We start from the raw sequence: 23,925 nt of genomic DNA on the forward strand, positions 1-23,925 counted from the left end.
GGCTAATGAAGCCCGAAACCATTCCAACAAAACAGCGCCCTGCAGCACCACGCCACTCCTTCTTCCTTAACGTGACCACAAGAGTCGTCATAAAGAACAAAATGGCCGGCCTCCAGCCAGAGGAGCCAATCAGCCGGCGAGTTATTTATAACCGTGCGTTAAAGATTCCGAGTTTGCCTAGCAACAGTCAGTCGAGAGAATCGCGTGAGAGTCTGTAGAGGCACGGATCCAATAACAAAAGAACAGCCAAGAAGGAAACCGAAATCTTCAATACAAACACTACAATTACAGCAACTAAAACTGGAGGGACAAGAGGCCGCCCTTATATAATGTTGTTTTTACTAGAACTCCAAAGTTATACAAATAATACAATAGGTTGTTTTGACAATGTCCTTGTATTTTTCTGCCGAGTGGATGTTACATTTATTACAGTAGTGTTGCAATTACGTAATCGAAAAAGTCCTTACTACTTCGAATGCTAGATATAAATAAGACACAAAAACGCTATTCACCTATATATGTATCTTGTTTACTATTTTCTTAGCATGTTAAAGGAATTAATAATTTTTATTGCTGTTCACGTAAGGCTTACATCAGAAAATACGATCCATCAATTAAAAAGTGTAAATAATGCAAACATGTAGAGATGTCCTATTTTGATTCAGCATATTTAAAATGTAAAAGGAACGTCTTCAGCACAGACTTGAGGGATGTGTGACGTGCACACACCGAAGACTTGCATACTGTACAAACATTCCACAAAATCACTGACTATGCACGGAACATACCGTGCCCGTGTTTTTTCTTCCAGAGGGGGGGGAAAAAACTTACCATTGCTTGTTCAATTTTGTTGTCGATGGCCACCACACTGGCACCCGAAGAACTGAAAAGAAAAAAAAAACACAACCTTATTTAATGATCTGACAAAACTGTACTGCTTCCAGCACAGTTCGAACAGCATCAAACCGGACAATACCTGCTTTATGCAAATACCTCCCGCCCTGTACCTCAGCAGTATTCCACTGGATACACATAGAAGACACATTTGCTGCTAACTAGGACTTCAACCACCAAAGCATGTTTGAAAAACCCTGATCTAACGAATACCTTCTATTCAGAACGAATCCCTTACTTTACCCAAAGAATTAACGTGGATGTACTGCTTAGGTGAAGTCCATGACAACCGCAAGAAACGAGGCTGTTCAGTACAGCATCTTTCACTGCCCAGCTGATATCCCCTGTCACGTACATCACTGGGAGCCGACAGTTTTCGGAAAGCATTTCGCACAAATACAGCAAGAACTGCTAGAAAAACCAGGCGTGCTTCCCCCGTTAAGAGCTAAGAAAAATTCAGATCTAGAAGAATTGAATGTTGTGCACACTAGCACAAAAAAAAGATATGCAGCATCACCGCCGCTCCTTTCCCTAACGATTTGCAGACTCCCTGCAAAAGGCGACACCGTATTGACATTTACCTATTATCAAGCTTGACAGCCGAACTCTCTGCACCCAACAGTGATGACAAAAAAGATATAGAAAAATTTCTCAGCTGGCAAACACCAAGATCCATCGCCACTGTACAGCACGGGGCATTCATGCTATTCCATCCACATACATCAAATTGCAGCCAAACAAAAAAAATGCCTCCTCGATTGTTAAAATTCACATTATCGACGCTTAAAAAAAAGGCGTTTATCGGAGAGGGGGAAAAAAAGTTATATCCTTATAGCAACTGTCGCAGCTCCGTGAGCTCGACTCGCTTCTAACGCGGCACAAAGGAAATCTCCAAGGTCAGCTCATCTCTGCCTCGATGAAAATCTGCAGGCTCCAGTGTATTTGCATAATTTATGTAAGAAAAACAGCACCCTGCGCTATCCCATTGGCTGAGTGCTAAAAAATTCCAGTAATGTATGCAGAAACGCCCCCACCTGGTTCTCGGCCGACTTCTTTAGCATATTCGCAGGGCACATTTCCAACTGGGAAAAACGAGTTGGAAAAAAAAAGGAACAATTCCCAAGCACGATTTATTTTTGCCAACTCGAAGCTTGCTATTTTTTTTCAGATCAACAACAGAATACTGCGGTTACTTTGATTTATTAAAAAAAACATTTCATAATTCAGAATATTCACGTTTTTCGCTGCCTTACGGTATTAGATGGCAATGTTAAATCGATCGTACGGAAAGAAGCATACCTCCGTCAGCGCTGTGCAGGTGCAGAGCTTGACGTTTACATAAGTACAGTACTACAGCGCATCAGCGCTGCCACCTACTGGCTGAATCTCGGGCATCAACGTGCAAATTTCTAGAAAGAAGATGCCATTGTGACGACTCGTGTTTGTGTAGTGCTCAGAATGGCAGTACATAACCTAATATGTCACTAGATTAACAATGCCTGTTCATTTCATTACTCTATGTACTACTTCATTATTAAAATACTGTATATGCAAAGAGATCCAGATATACAAAGTCATCATGTTAAGGAATAATGCACTAAGAGAACAGTCTCAAACCTTAAGATTATATTTTAAGGACGTGCAAGGGGATAATCAGATAATCCATCAAAACAGCCATATGCAGGATAATTGTTGTTCTAAGGATTTATCTGTTCGATAGTAATCAAATCATTTGAAGCTGCATCTTTGTTTCGCAAAAAGGCACGTTGTAATATTGCATGTATTATATCAACACATTTCATGTAAATAACAATTGAGTAATTGTACTGTAAAGGAACAAGTAAAGGTTTATCTCATGCTGAAAAGAAGAGAGACAATGTTTTGGCTATGGAGCCTTCTTCGGGTGCCTGCTTGAACTAATTCTACCCTAGCTGCATTATGAGTACACTGTATGACGTCCATCAACAGCCTGTCTTAACTACTGAGCTTCATATGCATTCCTGACTATACTCAAATCATGTACAACACAATAAAAAAATGTATGTTTCGTTAGTCAAGGCAATAAAATAACTTGTTTCATGTGCAAGATGAGCAGTCTTGGAATTTTAGTATGCTTTCATGTGGACTGTCAACACCTATGTGCCAAGCAAGCTTCTCTGTCAGGTGACAGGCTGGCCACAGCAGAGGACTCATGCCCCACATCGTCCACCTACACTGCAGGTGAGAAACCCTTCCTTCTTCCGTCACGTCATTGCCCTCTTCAACACAGGTAAGCACCGGCACAAAATGGCGGAGATGATCTTCCACGTACAGAGAACAAATAAAACCACCAATATCATCCCGTTCCAGACAGCGTCGGGCCACTATATGTGTTGCGCTTGCGAGTGGGGTCAGGTATAATTCTCAGGCTGGATGATATTCAAAGAAACATCGACAATTTTCCGAGAACTGTACAAGGAAACCTGTGCCCGTCGGGAAATAAGACTATGCCAAAAGGGAGTAAGGAACGATAGTATCTGCTACCACTGTAATGGTAGATTGGCAGTACTGTGGGATAAGAAGTAGTCTGAGTCTTGCGTGTGACCTGGGAATGAATCACTGATGGCTTCTGTGCACAGCTACAGACTTGCCACCAGCTATCAGAAAAGGATTTCCCCACCAGTTCTTGCTTCCATTGTGCTCGTGGCTCCACTGCTTTCAGAGGTTTGTTGTCTCTGGGCCTTGTTTTCCCCAGCCTGTGTAGTAACAGTGTGGACAGACAGGAGTGCAGTACTCGGGATATTGCAGACTGGCCAGTTTTGCTCCTCATTTCAACGTCTATTGGTTTCAAAGGGCATCTCATCTTTATTGCACCTCTGTCGGCAGAGGGAGGTTTTCTTTAGCACGCCACTGGAACAGCCCTGTCTGGACCCCAAAGGTTACTTTTTATTGAGTCTCCATCTTAGGCCAGGATTAAGGGAATGGCACTTTCCCTCCTACGATGTTGCTGCGGGGAAGGTGGTGGACATCTAATAAGCTGACTAGAATAAGCAGGGGGTGAATTCCATGCTGAAAAACAGAAGTGGCGTTTCCTCTTTCTTCCAGTGTGGAATTAACCTCAGCTTTTTCCTTCGCAGTTTGCACATGGATGCAGCTCCCTTCTCAAAACTGTGAAGAATCTTCCTTTACTTCAGTCTCACGCTGCTTCCAAATGCATTTCAATATTACGAGTTCCTTTTCAAGTTGTCATTGTAATGAGCAAGTCATACTGAATGCCGAGATAGTTGTTAATGGGTTGGAGCTAAATTAAAACCAATACATGAAATAGGTATTCATCCTAGAAACGTCAAGCGGAGACTGGGATTTGTAATACTGAAACGGCGCTCCTCTTTAATTATAAAACATTAGAGCCCTGATGTCTCCAAATGAAGCCCACATGACTCGCCAGAGTCAGCACAATAAATAATGACTTCTTGCTAGGCTGCTAGCAAACTGCATACTCCTGCCAATACTCAACTCCTTGGGCTCAGCACAATGTAATCAGGTTAGTGAAGAACCATTTGCTCTCATGTAGGATACGATCATGTGGGCAGAATGTGATGTGATCTAACTTATTAGAGAAATTTTCGAGAAGGCTTGTAATACTAACAATAGGCCTACTAAAATTAATTTTGGTTAAACAGTCATACACAAATGTAAATACGTATTGAGTTTATTTTGTAACAATACGTGTAGTAATAAGTATTAGTCATCAAAAGTCAGGAGGAAGCTTCTACAATTATCACTAATACCGAGAAGAACATTTGTGAATTAGACAAGTCTTTTCTCATTTATTTCCAAGGATAATGCTAAACTTATGTCACACACATGTCCGCAACTGTAATGAAAAATTATAAAACAAAAATCCATCCATCAGTTTTAGATAAGTCTTTAATGAGGAAACTGTCCTTTTTATAAAAGTATATTTACATAATGGGAAAAGAAACAATTGTTATTTAATTATACTTTGAAACGTACTTTATTTTTACCAGGACCTTTCCATTTGCCAGAAAAAAAAAGAAAAGCTTTTTACATTTGATTTCCAAGAATTTCTACTGTTCTACATCACTCTGAAGGTTGTTTATGAGGAGCCACATCTTAACTGCAACGTTGGGTAACTAACCGACAATGAAACACACAAAGAAGCTACATATAAAGTTGCAGTTACTAAAATATATCAGTACTGCAACTAAAACACTGCATAACACATCTGCTGTATAAAGCTATAAAGGCTGCCGGTCATTTAAAACATTCATGTAAAGAAGCAACCAAATAGCTCAAGCAATAATGCGGCTTATTCATGTTCAGTCCATAACATCGTCTCTATAGACCAGACGTCTCCAGTTCCAGAGTGCATGCAGACTGTTATGAAGACTGTAAGACAAGTGGCAATATGGGTTTGATCCGAATAGGACGCGACGTGGAATGAAGCCGTAGGCTTTTAGAGATGAACGTCTTTGATGTGTTCACCACACCCACCAGAGGGCAGTTGACTGCTGCTGAAAAGAGCTTACTGTGCAGACAGTAATGACTGGGGATCAGCTAGGTACCGTTTCAAAAGTGCCACTATGCCTTTAAAATATTCCCGCGAGAAACGTCTTCCTTCTTTGGAACTCCTCTCCTGTGAAAAGCACAAGACGGTTCGGCTGCACGTTTCTGCGGAAAAGAAAAGGCCTACTTTCTAGCTCCTGCTATGATACACCTGCCACACATCCACACTCTACCACTGTTCCACTGTTCCACTTAGAATACAGTACAATTTCCACACAGCTACTACCACCAAAACAAGCAAAACACCATTTTGTTTGCTAATCACGCTCTGCAATGGTGAATGCACAGAAGTGTTAAAGTAAAACAGAAAATCCTGTTAAATAAGCAGGAAAACAGGTCCATATAATGGGGACTAAAAGGCGAGTTATACACTGAAAAAGTGAAATCCACAATTTGAGCTGTAAAGCATTTTTTTACTTCTTTCTTTCACTGCAGAATTAACATTTACTGGTTCCTTTTGCAGCCCACACACGGAGTAAACTCCCCGAGTTCATACACCGGCTTCAGAACCTTACAGTTTTAATTCATGATTAAGAGGCCAAAAGGTGTAAAAAGAAGTGTCAAAAGACCAACCCGGGCCAATACTGAAGAGAGAATTAAACGCAACCGACTGGTCCCTGTTTAAAAGTAGACACTTTCCACTGCACGCCAAGAAGAAGAGTAAGCTGCTCAAGATAAATTCCCATCTCTTCCGGAGTTCTTTGACTGGAAGCTGGTTTAGGCAATTACAGAATCCAAATATACTCCTGGAACACGCAGGCTGACCTTACTGTATTAGCGTTGGTGTCATTGTGACTTTCCCTAAGAAGCTTATCATGGTTATTTTGGTCCCCCAAGGCCTTCATTTTAGACAGGCATCTGGTATGTAAAGCCTATGTGGTTAGCAAATAAGACCACTATTAGACATTCATAGTATGCAATAACACCCTACTAGGCCGTGATCAAAAGTAAACGTCTGAATGGTACAGTGATTACCTATGACAATCATTCATGACATAAAAAAACTGGATTTGATATAAAACTGCTTTGAATGCAAAAAGAAACATTTTGTACCTATACCAAAAGAACTAAAAAACATAAATGCTATTGGAACCAATAGCTGCTGCATTTTTAATGCACCTCAGCATATTACTGCACTTTAGAGACAGAAGTATTTAATTTGCGCCAGAGCTGAAACATGGATTTTTCCAATGTGGAATTACCTTTTATTTAATCCTCTGTATTTCCTTCACACAGCGATTAGGTCAAACACAGAACTGGCAAAGAATATAGATCCATTTTCTTGAGATTGTTCACAATCTCATTGGAAACAGGACTTTCAAGATGAGGTGATTACTGAAACAATTATCACGTTATCAAAAGTAATGGATCACCGAATTATCAGTTCAAGACCTCGGTGTAAGACAGACATTTAAAAATTTAGCGTTGTAGAGTTTCTCAACCGATGTGCCTCCAGAAATTTGAAAAGCCTCAAATGAGGAAAAATTAAAAAACAATATTGTTTATATATACTGTAAGTTCTGTGGAATAACCAAAGTGTTGTGCAGCACATTCACTGTCTACATGAAAACATGAGACAGATTCCACACTCAAAAAAAGCACATGGGAATTGCGGGTGGCAAGAGTCAAGTTTTTAAAGATTGACGGGGAAAAAAAAACAAAAACGGAACATCTGAGAGCATCTGAGCAAGTGCTGTTATGTTTCACAGTCACCAATTTTTGCCAGGATAAGGCAAGGCGACTAAGCACTTCAGGGCGAACTCAGATTAAAGGGGAACTGCAGTCCCAATTTCTCAGACCAATAATTTAAGTTCAGTAACAAAATAAATTCATTGATGTTACACAAAAAAACAACCATTTCAAATTAAGCATAAAATTGTAAACTTTGTGAAAGTACTGTAGGTCACCATGTTGATGCAAACTCGTATTTGAGCTCCCATGAACTGCAATGTGATGTGGCCCTTCCTGCTCACTAGTCACCATAACGACCAATGTAATGTGACGTACAAGAGAATAAGTACAGGTTGTGCAGCAGACACTTCAGCGCAGAAGTGTTCCAACATGATCTGCATACAGAGTTAACAGTAGTATTTGTCAGTATTTGTCGAAATCGACAGCAAGATTTCAATTGGATTAAAAGAGATGTTCATATGCCTAATTGTTTACAATGTAATAGGGCCGCAACCCAGAATATGGCACTGTGCATTGGAACTTTATTCTATTTTGTGATGTAAATTAGTATGTTTTACACGTTACTGTGTACATTTTACTTTTATTGTGGTTTGAAATGCGCTCAACATTGCTGATTCTTTCTCACTACGAAATACAAAAATAGTGTTGCAGTTCCCCTTTAAAGAGTTGAAAAATGTTTTGTTGACAACTTGAATAGCGATGTACTTGGGTTGGCAACGTGCTCGAGAGGAGGGCTGAGATGGGCTGCGCGATCTTTACATTCATGTGAATGTGCTGTGGAATTGAGTAGCCCAGAGAAACACCGCATTAAGGGATACTCTGCTAAAAGAGGCGATTATACGTCAGCTGACAAGAGACTATGGATGCCTCCGGAAACTTCTCAGATAGATTAGGAAAAGAGGACCCTAATTTCTCAGCTTGCCCCACTAATGACTTCCAACAAAGTCACAACTCGCCATAGCTCTACCTGTAACATGCATGGGGCACACTGGACAAGAGCACACAGGCAAACATTAACAATTATAAGCTGTTCTACCCAAGCCACCGAAACAGGGACTATTTCGATGTTGAGTAGCAATTCTGTGTCATATATTGTAATCCTTCCAGAGATCCACTGACTGGGTGTCACAGCTAAACTGGTATAAGCACTCCTGAAAGCACAACTTTTCCTCTCATTCAAACATTTTCAATGCTTTTGTTAATTTGGTTACCCCTTCTTGCCCAATTTGCCAAGCCAGGACATCAGTTTGGTTGATATCTAGTAGGCACTGTCTGTAGCTATGCAAAGCACTTTCCTTGCTGATGACCCCATTAAATTCTATCTGACGTTTCATGTACTATGATGTACCTTAAAAAGCAAATGGACCGCTTAGGGTAGATGGAGGTATAAACAGTCATACTATCACCTCCACTATTTAAAAACTGCAAACTGGTGCATTTCTGTGACATTATATATATTCAAACAATATAGAGGCACTTAATACAAAAATACAACGACAAGACTTGCACTTAACATTCCTAACCGTAGCCTATGGATTAATGTAAATGCAATAAAGCAATGAATTGATTTTAGAAAGTCAAAGATCTTTTTTGTCTATATTAAAAGCCATGCTGAACACTTGCTGGACTTAATTTCTGTAGCCTAATAAAGTTTATTTCATACTTTTATCATGAATACAAAAGTTTTTAATTATGTATCTCACTGTGCTTAGGTCTTAATTCATTGTTACTTCAAAGCTGCCTTTGATTAAGGATTATTTATGACCAAGGGAAATGTGAAGAATTCTTTTTTCCAAGCAATGCAGGAGAAAGCCACAACTGTTACCATTCCGCTGTAATTCTAACTTTGCTAAATGACACTACGTGTCTGTACCACAGTGATCCTGTGGATACCAGCTTGCTTCTAGGTGATGCTCAGCAGTGCTGCTGCCCATGTGGAGCCCAGGCAGCATGAACATACCACTGTATAATACACACTGTTGGAGCAGGTCCCGTGAGACACTGCAAGGAAATGTGATTCTCCTCCACACTCTGCTGTCTGCCTAGCTCAAACACATTTTCACTGAACGCACACTAAATGCATATGTGTAGCTGCCAGGCAAAGTGCAATGGGAATTTGTCTAAATCAGCATTATTAGTTGAAATATACGAACAGAGCTCATTTTAAAAAAAATGAAACTCAGACCTTCCTCATTACAGCAAAGTTCTGGTTCAGCACTGAAATTTATTTTAAATTGAAATAAAAAAAACATCACTAAGCAAGGCAGCTAGTGCAGACTAACAAGCAAACGAGTGGACAAAGCAAGGAGAGAAGGAATCAAAATCTAATTTTCTAGTACAGGTACAAAATGCGTGTGTTCAAACTCTTCAAAACTTCAAAAATAATAGAAAAATGCCAAATTAGCACCAGCCATTTCACACATTAAAATAAGCAATTAATAAAATCCATATTCCTCAGTATTGTTAATTATCAGACTTCGCTTCTAAAGAGCCTAGATGATGAAAGATTAAAAGTAGATAATATTTAACCTGAACAAATCTCAAAATTCCCTCCCATTTTTGGACCTTTAGACTTTAGACCTTTAAATTTTGGTCACAGTAAGCACTGGACTGTGTTTAAAAAAAGGAAATTATAAAGAATGTAATTCTCAAGTACAAGCTCTCTCGACTGCCACATTACAAATAGACTTGCTACATGAAACGACCAAACTTCACCATGATACTGATGTTAAATAATGCGATTAACATTATATTTTAAAATAGAGAAACCTTAATCCATACACACAAGTATTTCAAGCTAGAAACATAACACAGATGAGTGCATTGTAAAGGAACATGCTCGGATTAGTGAACGGCAAAGAAGATTACACAATTTTTATTCTTCAAACCAGCAGGCATTTTAGATGAAATTCTGTAAATAAATACCACCCTTGCAACTGTACAAAATCAAAATATCTAAAAGATAACCAATCACCTGATGACTCGAACAGCAGCCACAAACGTATCTACATTTAAAAAAAAAACAACAACCATCGCACAGAAACTAAAGCTACTTCATCTACAAAACGTGTCAGAAATCCCTCTATCTGTTCTTTCCACTTCAGCCTCCTCCATATACCAGTGATTTATAAAAGCACAATAAGTAATATTTACACAATTACAAATCGAAAAATATTATCCAACAAATCAAAGGTTTCGCAAGTGCACTGCACCTACAAGAATTACGTACTCTCAAGATTTCAATTACTCCACTGGATTACACAAACACTATTCCACGCCCCAAAGCACACACTTTTGCAAGAATTCCTAAAATGGAAAAAAAAAACAGATAAGCTTCTTTTGCAGCAGATCTGATCCCTGCAAAACTCGGATACCCCCTACCTACAAGAACCAAAGTGACACCGAACCAAACAAAGATCATAAAGGCACTTTTATCAAGCTCACATGGGTCGTGTTTCAATTCATGCTGTTCATTTCTTTTACCTTTTCAAGTGCTGTTCCAGCTCCCAAAACAACAGTTTCAGGGCCATTCTGTCCCGGCCTTGTACCTGGAGAACTGGATCTCTCATTGATATGTTAATTTGACGTTCACCTCACGTTACCAAAAGACCAATCTTTTTCGGTTAGGGTTTCCTTTCTGGGAAACTAAAAGCCTGCATTCTCCACACCCCCCTCCCCACCAGTGCAGTATATTCCGTGCAGCTGCATACAGGACGAGGGTCCAGGGCAGGCTTGTCAAAGCAGAGTGGTTATTTCTTCAATTGTCTTCGTGTGCAGTGCTCACTGAGCTGCTTCGGGGCAGGTTGCTAGTGACTGCATGAAAACAGAAAGCAGGACGAGCCGTGATGTCACGCAGTTCTCGTGTCACGTGACGAGCTGTTACATAAACCATCAACAGAGATTAAAATCTTCATGATGATTAGTGATTTTACAGCTCACTGAGTACAGGCTGCCTCCCTGCTGAACACTGGGTGCTCGTCACATTATTTCCTTCGAGACAGGTCCCTCTGGTTTAATTTTGTGTTCAAGGTATCTTGTCACTTCTCATCACCCTCTTACACTACGCTTATGAACTAAGGGCTTAACGGATCCAGATCTAGAGCAAAGCACATGTCTTCCACGTCTGAAGTACTGAACACCGTAAAGAACATTTCTTTAATCAGCTGTTCATATCTAAAGTAAAGAGCAAAGGTTCCTTTTAATACTGTATGTAGGATAGCACTGCTCCAATACGATTCATGGAGAAAGAAATCACATAGAAAAGGGCTCACATGCAAGTTAAAGACTCAGTTGAACATTGATATAAATGTTACCGGCTTTAGGCTAAAGGATATTAGACTTTGTGTTAGTGGCTTTTTCTTGCAATTATATGTTAATGTCACTCTAGACTGTACACTTTGTTTTACTTCACAATAATGTAATAGCTCTTGTTCAGAGGTGGTGTGAAATCAGTGAAAGGGAATGTGTGGTGAAGCAGGCTCAGTTGCATCATACTAACAAGCAGCACAGGGTGAAGTCTGGACTGTGCAATCCGATTCCCATTCCCATCACGCTAGAAAGCGCCATCAAAACAGAAACAGATTAGACATGTGGCTCTGTGGATATAAGCTCCCCCCACCCCTGCAGCAGCGCTGTGCCTTAACCCACTGGGCACCCAACACACACACGCACACGCAATGCACGTGACTATCACACCACCACTGCGTGACACACACACACAGTCCTGAAATGTCAAGAGCACAGACTTCTCAAGAGAGCCCAATGTATCCTGTTTTATTCAGAACTTGTGACGTATGCTCAAAAATTGTACTTGTGAATAATTCACCGTTACTGCTGTGCCGCCAATCGAGTCCATATGATTCACGACCCCAGCTTTCCTGTTTCCTTGCACTTCTCTATCTCGGTCCCTGTGGTTTCCTTGTGCTGTTCTATCGAGCAAGACACTGTAGCTCTTGCACTGTAAAATTCTGCTGGCTTGAAGACTGGTTTGGTAGAAAGGAAACAAATAAACCACAGACTGCACACAGCACAAGGACATGGACTAATTACTTTCTTCTTGTACATGAAATAACTGCTTTACCTTTTGGTATATGGAAGGTCATGTAATTATCCTCTTGAATTGCTTCTATAACAGCACTAAAAAGCACTAAAGAAAAGTTGTTGCTTTTAACATTCAAAGCAATTCTAAAAATTGCACCACCATCAAGAATTAGCATAAAAAACGGTGTCCAGAAATGAGCCACATGGTTCAGTACTGGGACTGTGTCAAAAACGTTTGGAATTTACTTGATCTTTTTGTATATAATTTCGATTTACTGTAGGTACAGAATCATTGTTATAATGACGTAAAAGGCTTAATTAAACGTGTATAGACAATAAATATGAAATAACGTATGACTTTTTTGGACCCTTTTCAGTTATACTTCTTTCTACGTGTACCACAGTAAACAATATAATTATGGACAGGTTTCTAAGAAAAAAAACTGAAGTCCAGCAGGTAAAAGAACACTTAAAGTTAAAACACTTCCAGGAAAGAAGAAAAAATCATCATTACCCTTGAATGCCCCTCCCTTATGGTGTATCCACGCTGCATCTTATGTAATAGTGAACAGTGGTAATTATGAAAGCAGTGGGTGAAATAATGTGAAAAGAAATCAGGCATTAACAGGATTAACCAAAAAATGTGCAGAAAACGTAGAACAAATTGCTCCAAATACATTTTACAGCATGGAGCATCAAAGAGTGCCCACAGCTACAGGAGAAGAAAAGGCTTCGAGCGTGCCGAGGGCTGCTCTCTCTTGCGCTGTCCTAGTCACCATATCCACACCAGTTTGTGCCTTCCCCTCTTTTGTGTGGGATCATCGCGACCTTTATAGAAAGTGACAGATGAATCATCGTTACGATGGAAGAAGCAGGCGAGCCCTGGCCCTTTTACTGTAATAAAGTCAAGCCGCCACAGCTTCTGCACGGAGGGAGCTGGGGTGTGTATTGATTGCCGAATCGCCTTTTGTCTGCAATTCAAAAAAAAAAAATTTCAGGTCGAATTTGTGCGGCTGAGGAAAACAAAATGGTGCATCACACCTGCCCCTCCCCCCCCCCACAAACAGCAGCTCAGTAGATATCTGGAATATGTTATTCATATTTACAGAGGCATTTCCACTAGTCACGCCTGACAAGATCTGAAAATGGCTCAGACGTAGCTGATCTGAATTAACTGTGCTCAACCTGAGAGACCAAGAACACACTGCAGATCGGGAAATTTCCCCCAGCATTTTCAAACGTTATTATTCATTCAATCCACATTCCCATTAGCTGCGTTAGAGTGATGAGCACAAATTCAAGGACTTATGATCAAAAAGACACAGACCTATGAAATTAGCTTAAGACCTGCTACAGTACCTCCTAATGTACAAGGATGCTCACAAAAATTACCTACACGTGCAAACCTGAAGGAAAGCATACCTTAATTACGCTATAGTACAAGGCCTATATAAAGGCTAATACACAGTTAACAGGCTACACTGAATTAGGTTAAAACAGAAATTGCAATGCACTGCTGGAGGATTACTTGATTTTACACCAGTTTACAACTACAGAGGTCAAAGCAAGGATCTGGATCAGCACGTGAGCTGCACAAGAACAAATAGAGGTTCATTTCGCTCTGAAAAGTGGGGGCAAAAAACAAATCCACCACATTATGGCTACAGAGCCTTTAATTAACGACTCTACTGTCATACCTGAGGAAGCCTCTACTGCTGGAATGATAGATCTTTCTCAGCTTGGAATTAATGGCGGTGTTTCTCAATCTTTTCCATCCTATGGCAAGCTTACATAAAAAATGCACCACACCGCCTCCCTCCACACATCACCAGTCTGAGCACATTAATATTAACATTCAATACAACACTTACTTCAACATTTAATCAGAGTTAAACACACAACTGCTCTAACAACTGCTCTCAGACTGTTTTCTATATCCATCAAACTTGAAAAACAGGGTTCATACCACAGACTGTTTCCATGAGTACAGTCTTAAAGTGGTCTCTATCTTGTTCACCAAACGCACAGCACGACACTTTGTTTACTTTACAAATGTAATATATAAATAAAAACAATTACTTGATATTGTTTGGATTTGTGTAATGCGACTTTTCCCAAATTCCACCTACACCTGCTCATATGAAGGCACACCAATTGAGAAAGGCTGCCCTAGAGTTCACAACCAAAGACTTAAACGTTTTTTTAAAAAAACAGGGAAAAAGCTATTGAGACGTAGCACCGATTTGTAGTCCAGCAACATTTACGTTTTTGCTTTAGGAAAGTAGCTTTGGCTCAAAAGGTCGTTCATCTATTTCTTGCTTTATCAAAACTTGTGTATTAACACAATTAATGATTCTTCTGTCAGTTCATTAAACACCAGAAGCACCACAAGTTAGAAGATGAAGTAGATTGAAAGATATATACTATAGATCTGTAAAAAGTAAGACACAAGGTTGAGATTTTTGTGTTTGTTGTTTTTTTAATTATTTATTGTTTTTTTTAATAAACGTAAAATTACCAATATATTTATCAGAACCACAGGGAACTGCCAATTGCCTATTTTCAATGTCTCTGAAAGCTACAAACCCCACAACCGCACACAGGAGAGAGTGAGAAAGTGTAGGCCGAATCCTCCGATCCGCCTGCCTTAGAGCCACACTGTTTTAAATCCTCACTGGCTAAGCAGTCCCATACTGGACGTTTAGTTTCCACAACAGGATAGGTTTTCACCAACAGCCCCACGTGCTTACAAGAGCCTCGATCGGTTGCCAGCGGTTGCGGTGTGGATAAGGGCTAAGAGAGACCTGGCCGACTAATCTCGCCAAGCCCCTTGGGGAGCCTTAGTCATCAACGACCAGCAGCCTACCACCGGCTCAAACCTGCATTCACAGAGCCCCGACTGTGCTTGAGTGAGCGCCTTCACCGCATGACCCACGCGGGACTGCCCACACTGAGCACTACCTGTGCCATGAGGGTGACAGCAGCGCACGGACGAACAGCCTCAGCTGGGGATCCAGAGACAGGGTAAATAAGAAAGCAGAGAGAACCCCTAGAATCCGATCATTGGAAAGAACACTTGTTGCCTGATAACACCAGCCAAAGGGTTAGCAAAGAAAATCCGGACCATACGGATGACACCTGATCCCAACAAGAAGCCATTCCCACCCAGGCTGATCAAATGCCTTCGCCACAACTATTGAAAGAAAGGCCCAGGCAGAGAAACACGTACAATACAGAGCAGACTGCAAATGTTAGTGGAGGCCAGACATCCTTCAACAAAGCCTGTCAGATCATGGTCGTCTAATCTGGCGATAGTGATGCGATATGCATCTTCACACACTGTTTGGTGCCCAAGCAGATCAGTGGGAGGTACCAATGACTCCCACAAATACAAGAGCTCAAAAAGTCTCATCAATTTCAGGAGGGGTGCCACCAAATCTACCTTTTGTCATTTCCTGAACTGCTTCGAACATCACTTATGGCTTGTTTTAACATAAAGATATCAAACAATTACACAACTCAACATCTAGGGACATTTTATGATTTCCGATAACCCTGATCAAACAGAACATGTTAAAACTCACTTCCTATCCCAGCACATATGGGAACTTAAAACCATATAAATCCCCTGCCCACCTCCCACCCCAAACAACAACTGATGAATATGGAGACTGACAGTTGACTCTTTACTAGTGTTTTCTTTGAAACACAGGGTTTCTGCGGGATCCCATAAGTACAGAAACTACAAGGAGTTTGGAGATTAATGAGGAGTGACGTGCCCTCAGCCAGTTTCAAGAAATGAAGGCTCTCTGTCCGTCTGCAACCACTGACCTCGTTCACTTGTGCTGCACCTTCCTGTTGCCAACATACAGTTCACTGATTAACGTCACATACATTTAGAAGTACTTGAAATTAATTCCTGTGCCATGAAAGACTTAGCAGATAACCTAGAATTATGGAAGTCTGCAGGCTTCGTGTCCACGGTATTCACTAACTGTATCAACAAGAACAGAAAAGAGCAAATACAAGCAGGGTACATGGAAGAGAATGTCTGACCACCACCTTAGCCTGCTACTATTCATGAGTTGCTACTACCCACGAGTTAAACAATCCTTTCAAAAATCACAATTTACGATATCTTGAGAATGAAATACACCATATAGAAAAATGCAATGAAGACAATCAAGACTGAGACCCTGTGTATGTATGCATATTGGACACAAACTGTAAAATGGAAGTGCAGAGTGCATATAATCATAAAAAATCTGAGATTACAACACAGCTCCTCTTTTCCAAACTGACATTTGACACAACCTCCTGCAGCTTTTAGACAGCATTTTGATCAAGAGCTGTTCCTACTTCACTATGGATATCAAAGGACTGCTGTTACAGTTGTTACTTCATTTAACTTACAAAGCATCCATTATGAGACACCTATAACACTTAAGTGGCAAAAATAAAGACTGCGATATGACGTGAACATGGCTACATTACGCATGCTTCCGAGTTTACATAAACCTTTCTGACCGGAAGTGGTTTTCAAACTGCAAGTCTACCCGTGTGGAAATGGCTGATAGCATCTCTAAAAAGAGATACAATAAAAGAAAGATCAACAAAGATGGGCAGTTTCTTGGGATTTACTTTCTTCAATGGCTTCCTTCCCCTTAAAACATAAGCAATCTCATGGCAGATGAATAACTTTTTCCTTCTCCCAACCAACTGCCTTGTGAGGTGGTGTTTGGTGGTTAAGATCATTTTAATCGAGTTACCAAACAAACAGGTGAAGTCAGATGAGTCTCAGGTAAGTCTAAAAGCAAATGTTTCCTTTCTTGTGCTCAATGGGACTGTTGTGTTTAGATACCAGTGTTGCAATTACTCTGGCTTCAGCCTCGCCATAGCTGGCACAAAACGAGTACCGAAAAAAAAACACCTCAACTTTTTTTATACAGCACATAATTTTAACAATGTCTAAAACGATTTAAATTTCTAACCCAACCGACAGTATTAGTTTAAACATTGAGATGGTTGTTTGTTTTTTTTTTAATGCTTTTCACAATAGAGTATTAGCACACTTCTGGAACAGAAGACTGCAATATTGGGTCACAATATCAATCCCAGTGCAGAAAAGCCAAGAGTTGCCATATGACAAAAAGAGCAGACGGCTTTTCAACACAGAGGGAGTAACGTTGTGATGCAATCTGATTTTTTAAAATGTATTTGAGCGACGCTCGTCTGGGAGCTCCATTCGCAAGGCTCTACAGTATGTGCACCTGTCAGGTCCGCAGTCGCGGCGCTTGCTGGCTGCCCTAATTCCGGGAGGCCATCTGCAGCGTGCAGACCGGCGGAATCCAGTTTGCTTAGCACAGGGCTTCGGCGCTCGTCCGGGCAGCCCACAGAGGGGGTTCGCAGCTCCTCAGCCTCGGAGGGCTTATCCGCCGTGCCACTTCATCACGTCCCCAGCGTAAGCACGGAAATCACGAGCACTGCCCAGTCTCCAAATGAAACAACTGGCTTTGTTTCAGAGGAATTCTTTCGTGAGGCCTTAACCACACAGAAGTGTATGAATACCTCGACTTACTGCCAAGTTTTTATACTGTTAAAACTTCATACGATACGCAACACCACACGAGAAACAAATATTTCTAATCATGGTAGAGCCCCGTTCTTCATAATGTGCACGGTGATGGAACATATGAGATTAAACCTTCAGATTATAATAGCTCGCTTCCACTGTGATGACGAGTATCATTTTCTTTTGGTCAAATGCTTTCAAAATGTGATCAGAAAGTACTATCTGAACAAGCGATACAGACAGAAACCTTGTCTCCACCATGTCCTAACTGGTTCTGCAAAACGTTTTTTACAATTTGAGTTTGGTTGAAGTGCCAAAAATGTTTCGTGCTCAGCAGGCCGAAATCAGTTTTGAAGAATCTGCTTTCTCTACAGCCTGAGAAGTTACATAACAAGCATTTCATATTATCAGAAATACGTAAATTATTCAAACTTTTCCAGACAAATATGGGGCAATGATTATCTTCAAATGTCTGAAACACAGATAACGGATCTTAATGACTCCCTAGACAAGACGAAAAGACAGAAAAGGGCCATTAACAAAGATTTCAGACCTGTAGAAAGCCTCCTTCCGTTCCTACAGACCACAATCCCTCACTCTGGCACAAGAACAAACGCTGTGTTCACTGGCGTGACCCCATTCACCTCAGACTTCTGGAAGATCACACAGTCACACAGCCTCCCCTCTAACCGAGAAGTGCCTTCTTTTTATCCACTTTTTGCAGAATTTAACTGCAACACATCTGTGTTATCACAACAGTCTTAAATATCTGCCTAAATAATAATTTCACCTCTTAGAGAAAGTTGCAGCCAAAGTCTGAGGATATCACAGAGTAATCCTGAGAATTTATTAAACAAATAAAATCGACATAGAATCCAAATAACTGGCAATAAGAAAGCCTTTTAGTAACGCTCTCCTGCCCAGTCCTATGTCTTCTTGCTTTCAGATTTCTGTTAAGCTCTCTGGTATCTGACGTTGCCAGTTGTGTAGGATTGACTGGAAGTACATTTGCATAGTTATACTAAAGCTTTCTTGAAATAAACCAAATATAACAGGCATCCCTACATTAGTTTTAGAATTACAGTAGCTAGACTTGGTTAGATTTTTGGAACCGAGATAGCTAACTCTGCATCAGATAGTACTCCTTCAGTGTGAAAAACTGCACTGAATTTGCAACAGACTCTTCCTCCATCATGACTGATGGGCTCTCTATTTCTTTGGATGTAGACACCACTAAAAGATAAGTAGCAAATTATTTAAAGAGGACTAATTCATGTTTTAAAATAGTTATTCATTTAATATTTAGGAGACAAGAATTGCTTTCATTCCTCAGTATTGCTTTACCTTATCTTCATATTGAAACTGTCAGGCCTTACTGTGATGTACTGCAAGGTTCATAGGGAAACACGGCTCCTACACCATTCACAACGCAAGCTAAATTTAACAAGACGTAGAAAACGAAAATGTTCAGGAGTCTGATAATCCCCACACAGAACAGAACTAGCCCCAACACTCGGAGATGACACAGTGTCATTAACAAGATCTCTGTAACGTGCCCACTAATTTACACTGTGAATTCAGCCCTGTGACTTTAACATCAACTGTCACTTTATACAACATCAAACTCCAAGAACACTATAGATTGTATTGGACAACCTGCTCCCCTTATAGAGCAGCTAAACCATTCTTTAATTTCCAACCAGCAGGAAATAAGCCTCCAGTATGACTACATGCATCATGGAAGCAGAACAAGGAAAGATGTGACTTTCTGGATCAGAAATGCCACAGTAGCATTTGTAGATCAGCACTCCCTTTCTTACTCTGATGCGGCCTTGTGCTTTTCTCTCCCTGATCAGTTCCACATCCAATTAAATGTTCAATGGCAGGGTCACAAATGTCCTAGATTAGAGAGTACGTCAACATTAAAGCTGTGACGCCGAGGTATTTAGTATAAGCTGGATTTTGTTCAAATATAAGTGTCTCGGGTTTAGCTATGGAGCTGGATCTCTGTCCTAGGCGTTATTTTTATTTTTTCTTAGTTGGAAGTGATTTTCGGCTGTATACATCTTCAATGACGTGCTCCAGAACAGTACTGGGGAAAGGCAGTACGATGCCCTGATTTAAAAATGTCAGCCACAGTCTCCCTACAAATTATTCTAATGGAACCGAGTAGAAAAGCAGAATGCTGTTTAGTTGTGATAAAATTTATGGAGTTGAGCCATTCCTTTTCCTGTTTTTTTTACAATAGTCTTAGTCTGCGTACACCAGAGAAATGATGTGCTTGTACATTTTTCCCTCACAGTGTTTTTCTGAAAGCAACAGTTACCAAGGAGACGTGGCCATTCTCATCCCTTTGGTAGCTGGTTGCTAACATATCCAACAATCTCATCCAGCTGCTTCTTGGTGTGGATACCCTGGCTTTCAAGAACATGACTGGGCAGCTTGTTCCACACACCCCCAGCCCTTCTCTGATACAGAAGGACTGCCGTACAGTATGTACAACAAGGTTCAGGAAAAAACCAATGTGGAATTTACAGGAGTAGAAATGATAGGTTTCAAACTGTATACATCATTCAAAAATCATTTTTAACCTCTACATTGAGACACCTAAAGCACTGAATAACGTTTGCCAGTAGACTGAGGACTGTTTACTGAGGAAACAAAAAAACTGAGCACTACATTAAGTTGAATAGAAATGCACTTGAAAGACTGCGCTTAAACGACTACACCAGTGAATGCTGGTGAGTCGTTGCTATTCAGAGCTTTTTCTGACCCTACTTTACTGCACTGCCCTCACGGCCACTTTTCAACGCAGGGATTCAAGTCCCAGGACCTCGACTTCCTCCTCCTTCAGCTACAGGCCGGCGTGCGAGCGAGCGGATCTGGTCTGAACCAGTCACAGCAGCGCTCTAGCCATTGTTGCCACGGAGCCCTCTGCGGCTGGCCTTCCTCGGCGTGCCATCTCTGAAGCCAGTCGAGGGAAACTCCACAAAGACCTCTTTATTCCGGCTTCTTTCTTTCCGAAGCTCCAAACAACTTTCAGTTGCTTTTCCGTCATCGGTTAACTGAAGCAGTGGCTCCGGAGGGAGGGGTGCACAAACGCGATGACCCAGAACTTTTGGCGAACGTCTTCCTACTGCACAGTTAACACCTCAGATGTTTCTTTAGCACCAGAGGGGCTCTCGTAGGAAATTCAAATCTGATCAGTTCAAAAACACCAAATAAGTGCGCTTGGACTTCCAAGTCTTCAGAGCCTTTAAACCGCTGGTAAAAACGGTCAGCCCAAATTCTTTTTCTGCAGAAGTGCCAACTTTCGAAAGGAAAAAAGGCAACACATGCCAAGAGGGGCCAAAGTGGATTCATTTTTTCAAAATTCAAAAAGGGACATCTAAGCTCATAGAAATTCAACATTTTAATCAGTTCCTAATAAATCAGGGAAACAGCCGTACTGCTAAATCAATAATTTTGCAAACGTTTGGCGATTCAAGAACATCCACAAAAACGTAATCTGCTTCTGCTTCTATATTTCCGTTGTTAGAATCACTACGAATTTGAAATGTCTGCAGGAGGACGTTTTCAACTCTTCTAAGCTCTAGTCTTGAAATATTCCAACCCATAAGCTAGGAAAACAGCTACACCTCTGTCTTCAATAGAATGTATAGCTTATTGTAAACTACTTACTGAACAATGCTATCTTCTGAACTTCAAATCCTATCACCTTATAAATGTAATGTTTTCTACAGCCCAAGACCCCCCTCCTGTCTGATAAATGCATGCATGTCTAAATACTTTGTACAATTTAGTGCTACATTTATTAAATAACATTCAAGGGATGACATTAGTTTCAAAAACATTTACTGGTCTATTTTTTAACAGCTTGATCTAATGCAGGGTCGGGGGGGATCTGGAGCATAACCTAGCAAATTAACGAGAGCAAAGCAGAGTACACCCTGAATGGGATGCCAGTCCATCACAGGGCACAGAGAGACACAATCACACACACTCACACCAGGGTCCTTTTTTCTCAGAAGCCAATTCAACCTGCCAGTATGTCTTTGTACTGTGGCAGGAAACTGGAGCACCTGGAGGAGATCCATGCAAACGCGAGGATGACGTGCAAACTCCACACATATAGCACCTCAGGAATGGGACCCAGGGTCCCCGAACCACAAGACAGCAGTGCCCATCACTGCGCCGCCATGCTGCCCTTTCTAAAACAAGCAAAATAAAAAAAAACAACAACAACAACAACTTAATCTGTGCTCTCCAGCCTCTCTTTGATCGCAACTACGCCAACATGAACACAGAAAATAATCACAACAACAAACTACTACAAACGTCAGACAGGATTTGATGCGTGTATTACGCAGAACTCGTGGAAAACCCTATTCCACAGCTCGCTGTGCTCTTGCCAATTGTTAATTTTCCCAGACTAAGTCTTGACGCACTGCAAGTCATTTCCTCTCCCTTGGTTTTTCCACCCGCCGACCAGCAAAGAACTATTAAAAATAATAAAAATCAACTGGCACTGGCTCAGCAACAGTTCCAAATCTTCAGAGCTCTCTGTGCGGTCACAAGACCTGCAGTAAAGAAATTAATACTTCAACATCAAAAACCAAGCATCTCTAAATCCTTTTCATGGTGCCTGTCCAGAAAAGTGCTCCAAGTCATGCCATGCATTAAATGTTAAGGAAAGAATTCAAATGGCGGCTCATTCTTGAAGGAGAAGCGCACTGCGGTTCTGACAGGAATTGGATGTCTTACAAGACATTTAATAAACCTAAGCTTAGGCACTGATGGGCATCTGATCAATTTTCAGTTTGAAATGGACACTGAGAAATATTTCTACAAACATAACTATCAATAACTACTTACTAAACACTGAAATCAAGCAATGCCCTAGGTGTTAGTATTTTTATTTTCTACTACATTAAGGTTTTACAATATTTTGTAATAGAAAAAAAAACAATCCTACCAAACTTATTAAAGCAGCCTGGAACATTTAAGTTCTAGCTGGGACTCATATGTTAGAAGTCTTAACAATGTCTGCGATGCCTTACAATTTTCATCTCATCTCCTTTCCTAACTGCCGAGTCCTGGTGAGGGCTGTGGTGGTAGCAGGCTGAGCAGGGTGAGACCAGACTTCTCTTTCCCCAGCTCCTCCTGGGGGATTCTCAGCTGAGAGGTATAATCCCTCCAGCATGTCCAGTATCTGCCCCAGCGTCTCTTCTTCCCAGTAGGCTGTGTCTAGTACTCCTCCGTCCCCTGGGATGGTGGTTTTGTCATGGTGGAGGGGCTTGAGCGCCCCAGGGAGTCTTGGAGCTGTGTTGTCCTGGTAGGGTAACTCTTGGCAAACCCACACCTGTGGGGTCTGGTCGGAGGGAGGTGTGCTTGGGACGCCCTCGTTACCCAGCCAGGCTCAGCCTTAAACGGCTACATGGAGCCCTCATGTGGGCTCACCACCCACCAGGAGAAGGATGGGGACCAGGCACCATGCTAGTCAGGTGACGGGCATGAGCAGGTGATGTAGTTTTATTTTTAATTGTAATCCAACGACTCTATTGAAAGACCCCAAACATCAAATTTATTGCTCAACTTTTTTCCTGTGCGTTTCTATCCATTGAGGTCTTTGGCTCATGGCACTAACTTATAACCAAGAACTGCCAGCTTTAAACTGTACAGCCCAGTCTCTCATGGAGCTTTATATATGCATTAAAACACATCAAGCAGAGAAAATAAACATATATACCAAGATTTTAATGAGCTGTAATTTGTTAAATGAAGCTAAATGGCCTCAAAGGAAACACTGAATGATGATAAATCACTTTTAAATGACACTTGTAAGTTCTAACAGACTCCGGATCTGTAATGGCCTCAAGACAGGGAATTGCAGTTTTTCAGGCATCCAAAAACAGTGTCCTCTCACCCCCAGGGCCCAGTATAGGATTAGGAACAACTAAAATGAAGAAATATGTTCTTAAGCACTGCTTACATTGCAATACTTTATCATTTATTAACACTTTAAATGAATTCATAACAAAGTAAAATATGCTTCAATGGCACCACCCTGTGGATGCTCACAGGAACTACTTGTATTGACCAGAACAACCTCAGTGTGCGAAAAACAATCTGCATTCTCAGCCTGAGTCACTTCTGCA

General features: G+C 41.0%; 1 protein-coding gene across 2 annotated transcripts in view; it reads right to left on the minus strand.

Moving 5' to 3' along the window:
* tsc22d1 (TSC22 domain family, member 1) overlaps window positions 1-23,925 on the minus strand; it is a 70,418-nt gene that overhangs the window by 1,906 nt on the left and 44,587 nt on the right. For both annotated transcript variants that reach the window (XM_088915123.1, XM_088915124.1), the window contains one exon: window positions 832-883. In XM_088915123.1, coding sequence (XP_088771249.1) covers window positions 832-883 — 52 coding nt within the window. The remainder of the gene's footprint in view (window positions 1-831; window positions 884-23,925) is intronic.

Source organism: Atractosteus spatula, chromosome 4 (assembly GCF_055471065.1).
Source record: "Atractosteus spatula isolate fAtrSpa1 chromosome 4, fAtrSpa1.hap1, whole genome shotgun sequence".
In the NCBI taxonomy this organism is placed as follows: Eukaryota; Metazoa; Chordata; class Actinopteri; order Semionotiformes; family Lepisosteidae; genus Atractosteus; species Atractosteus spatula.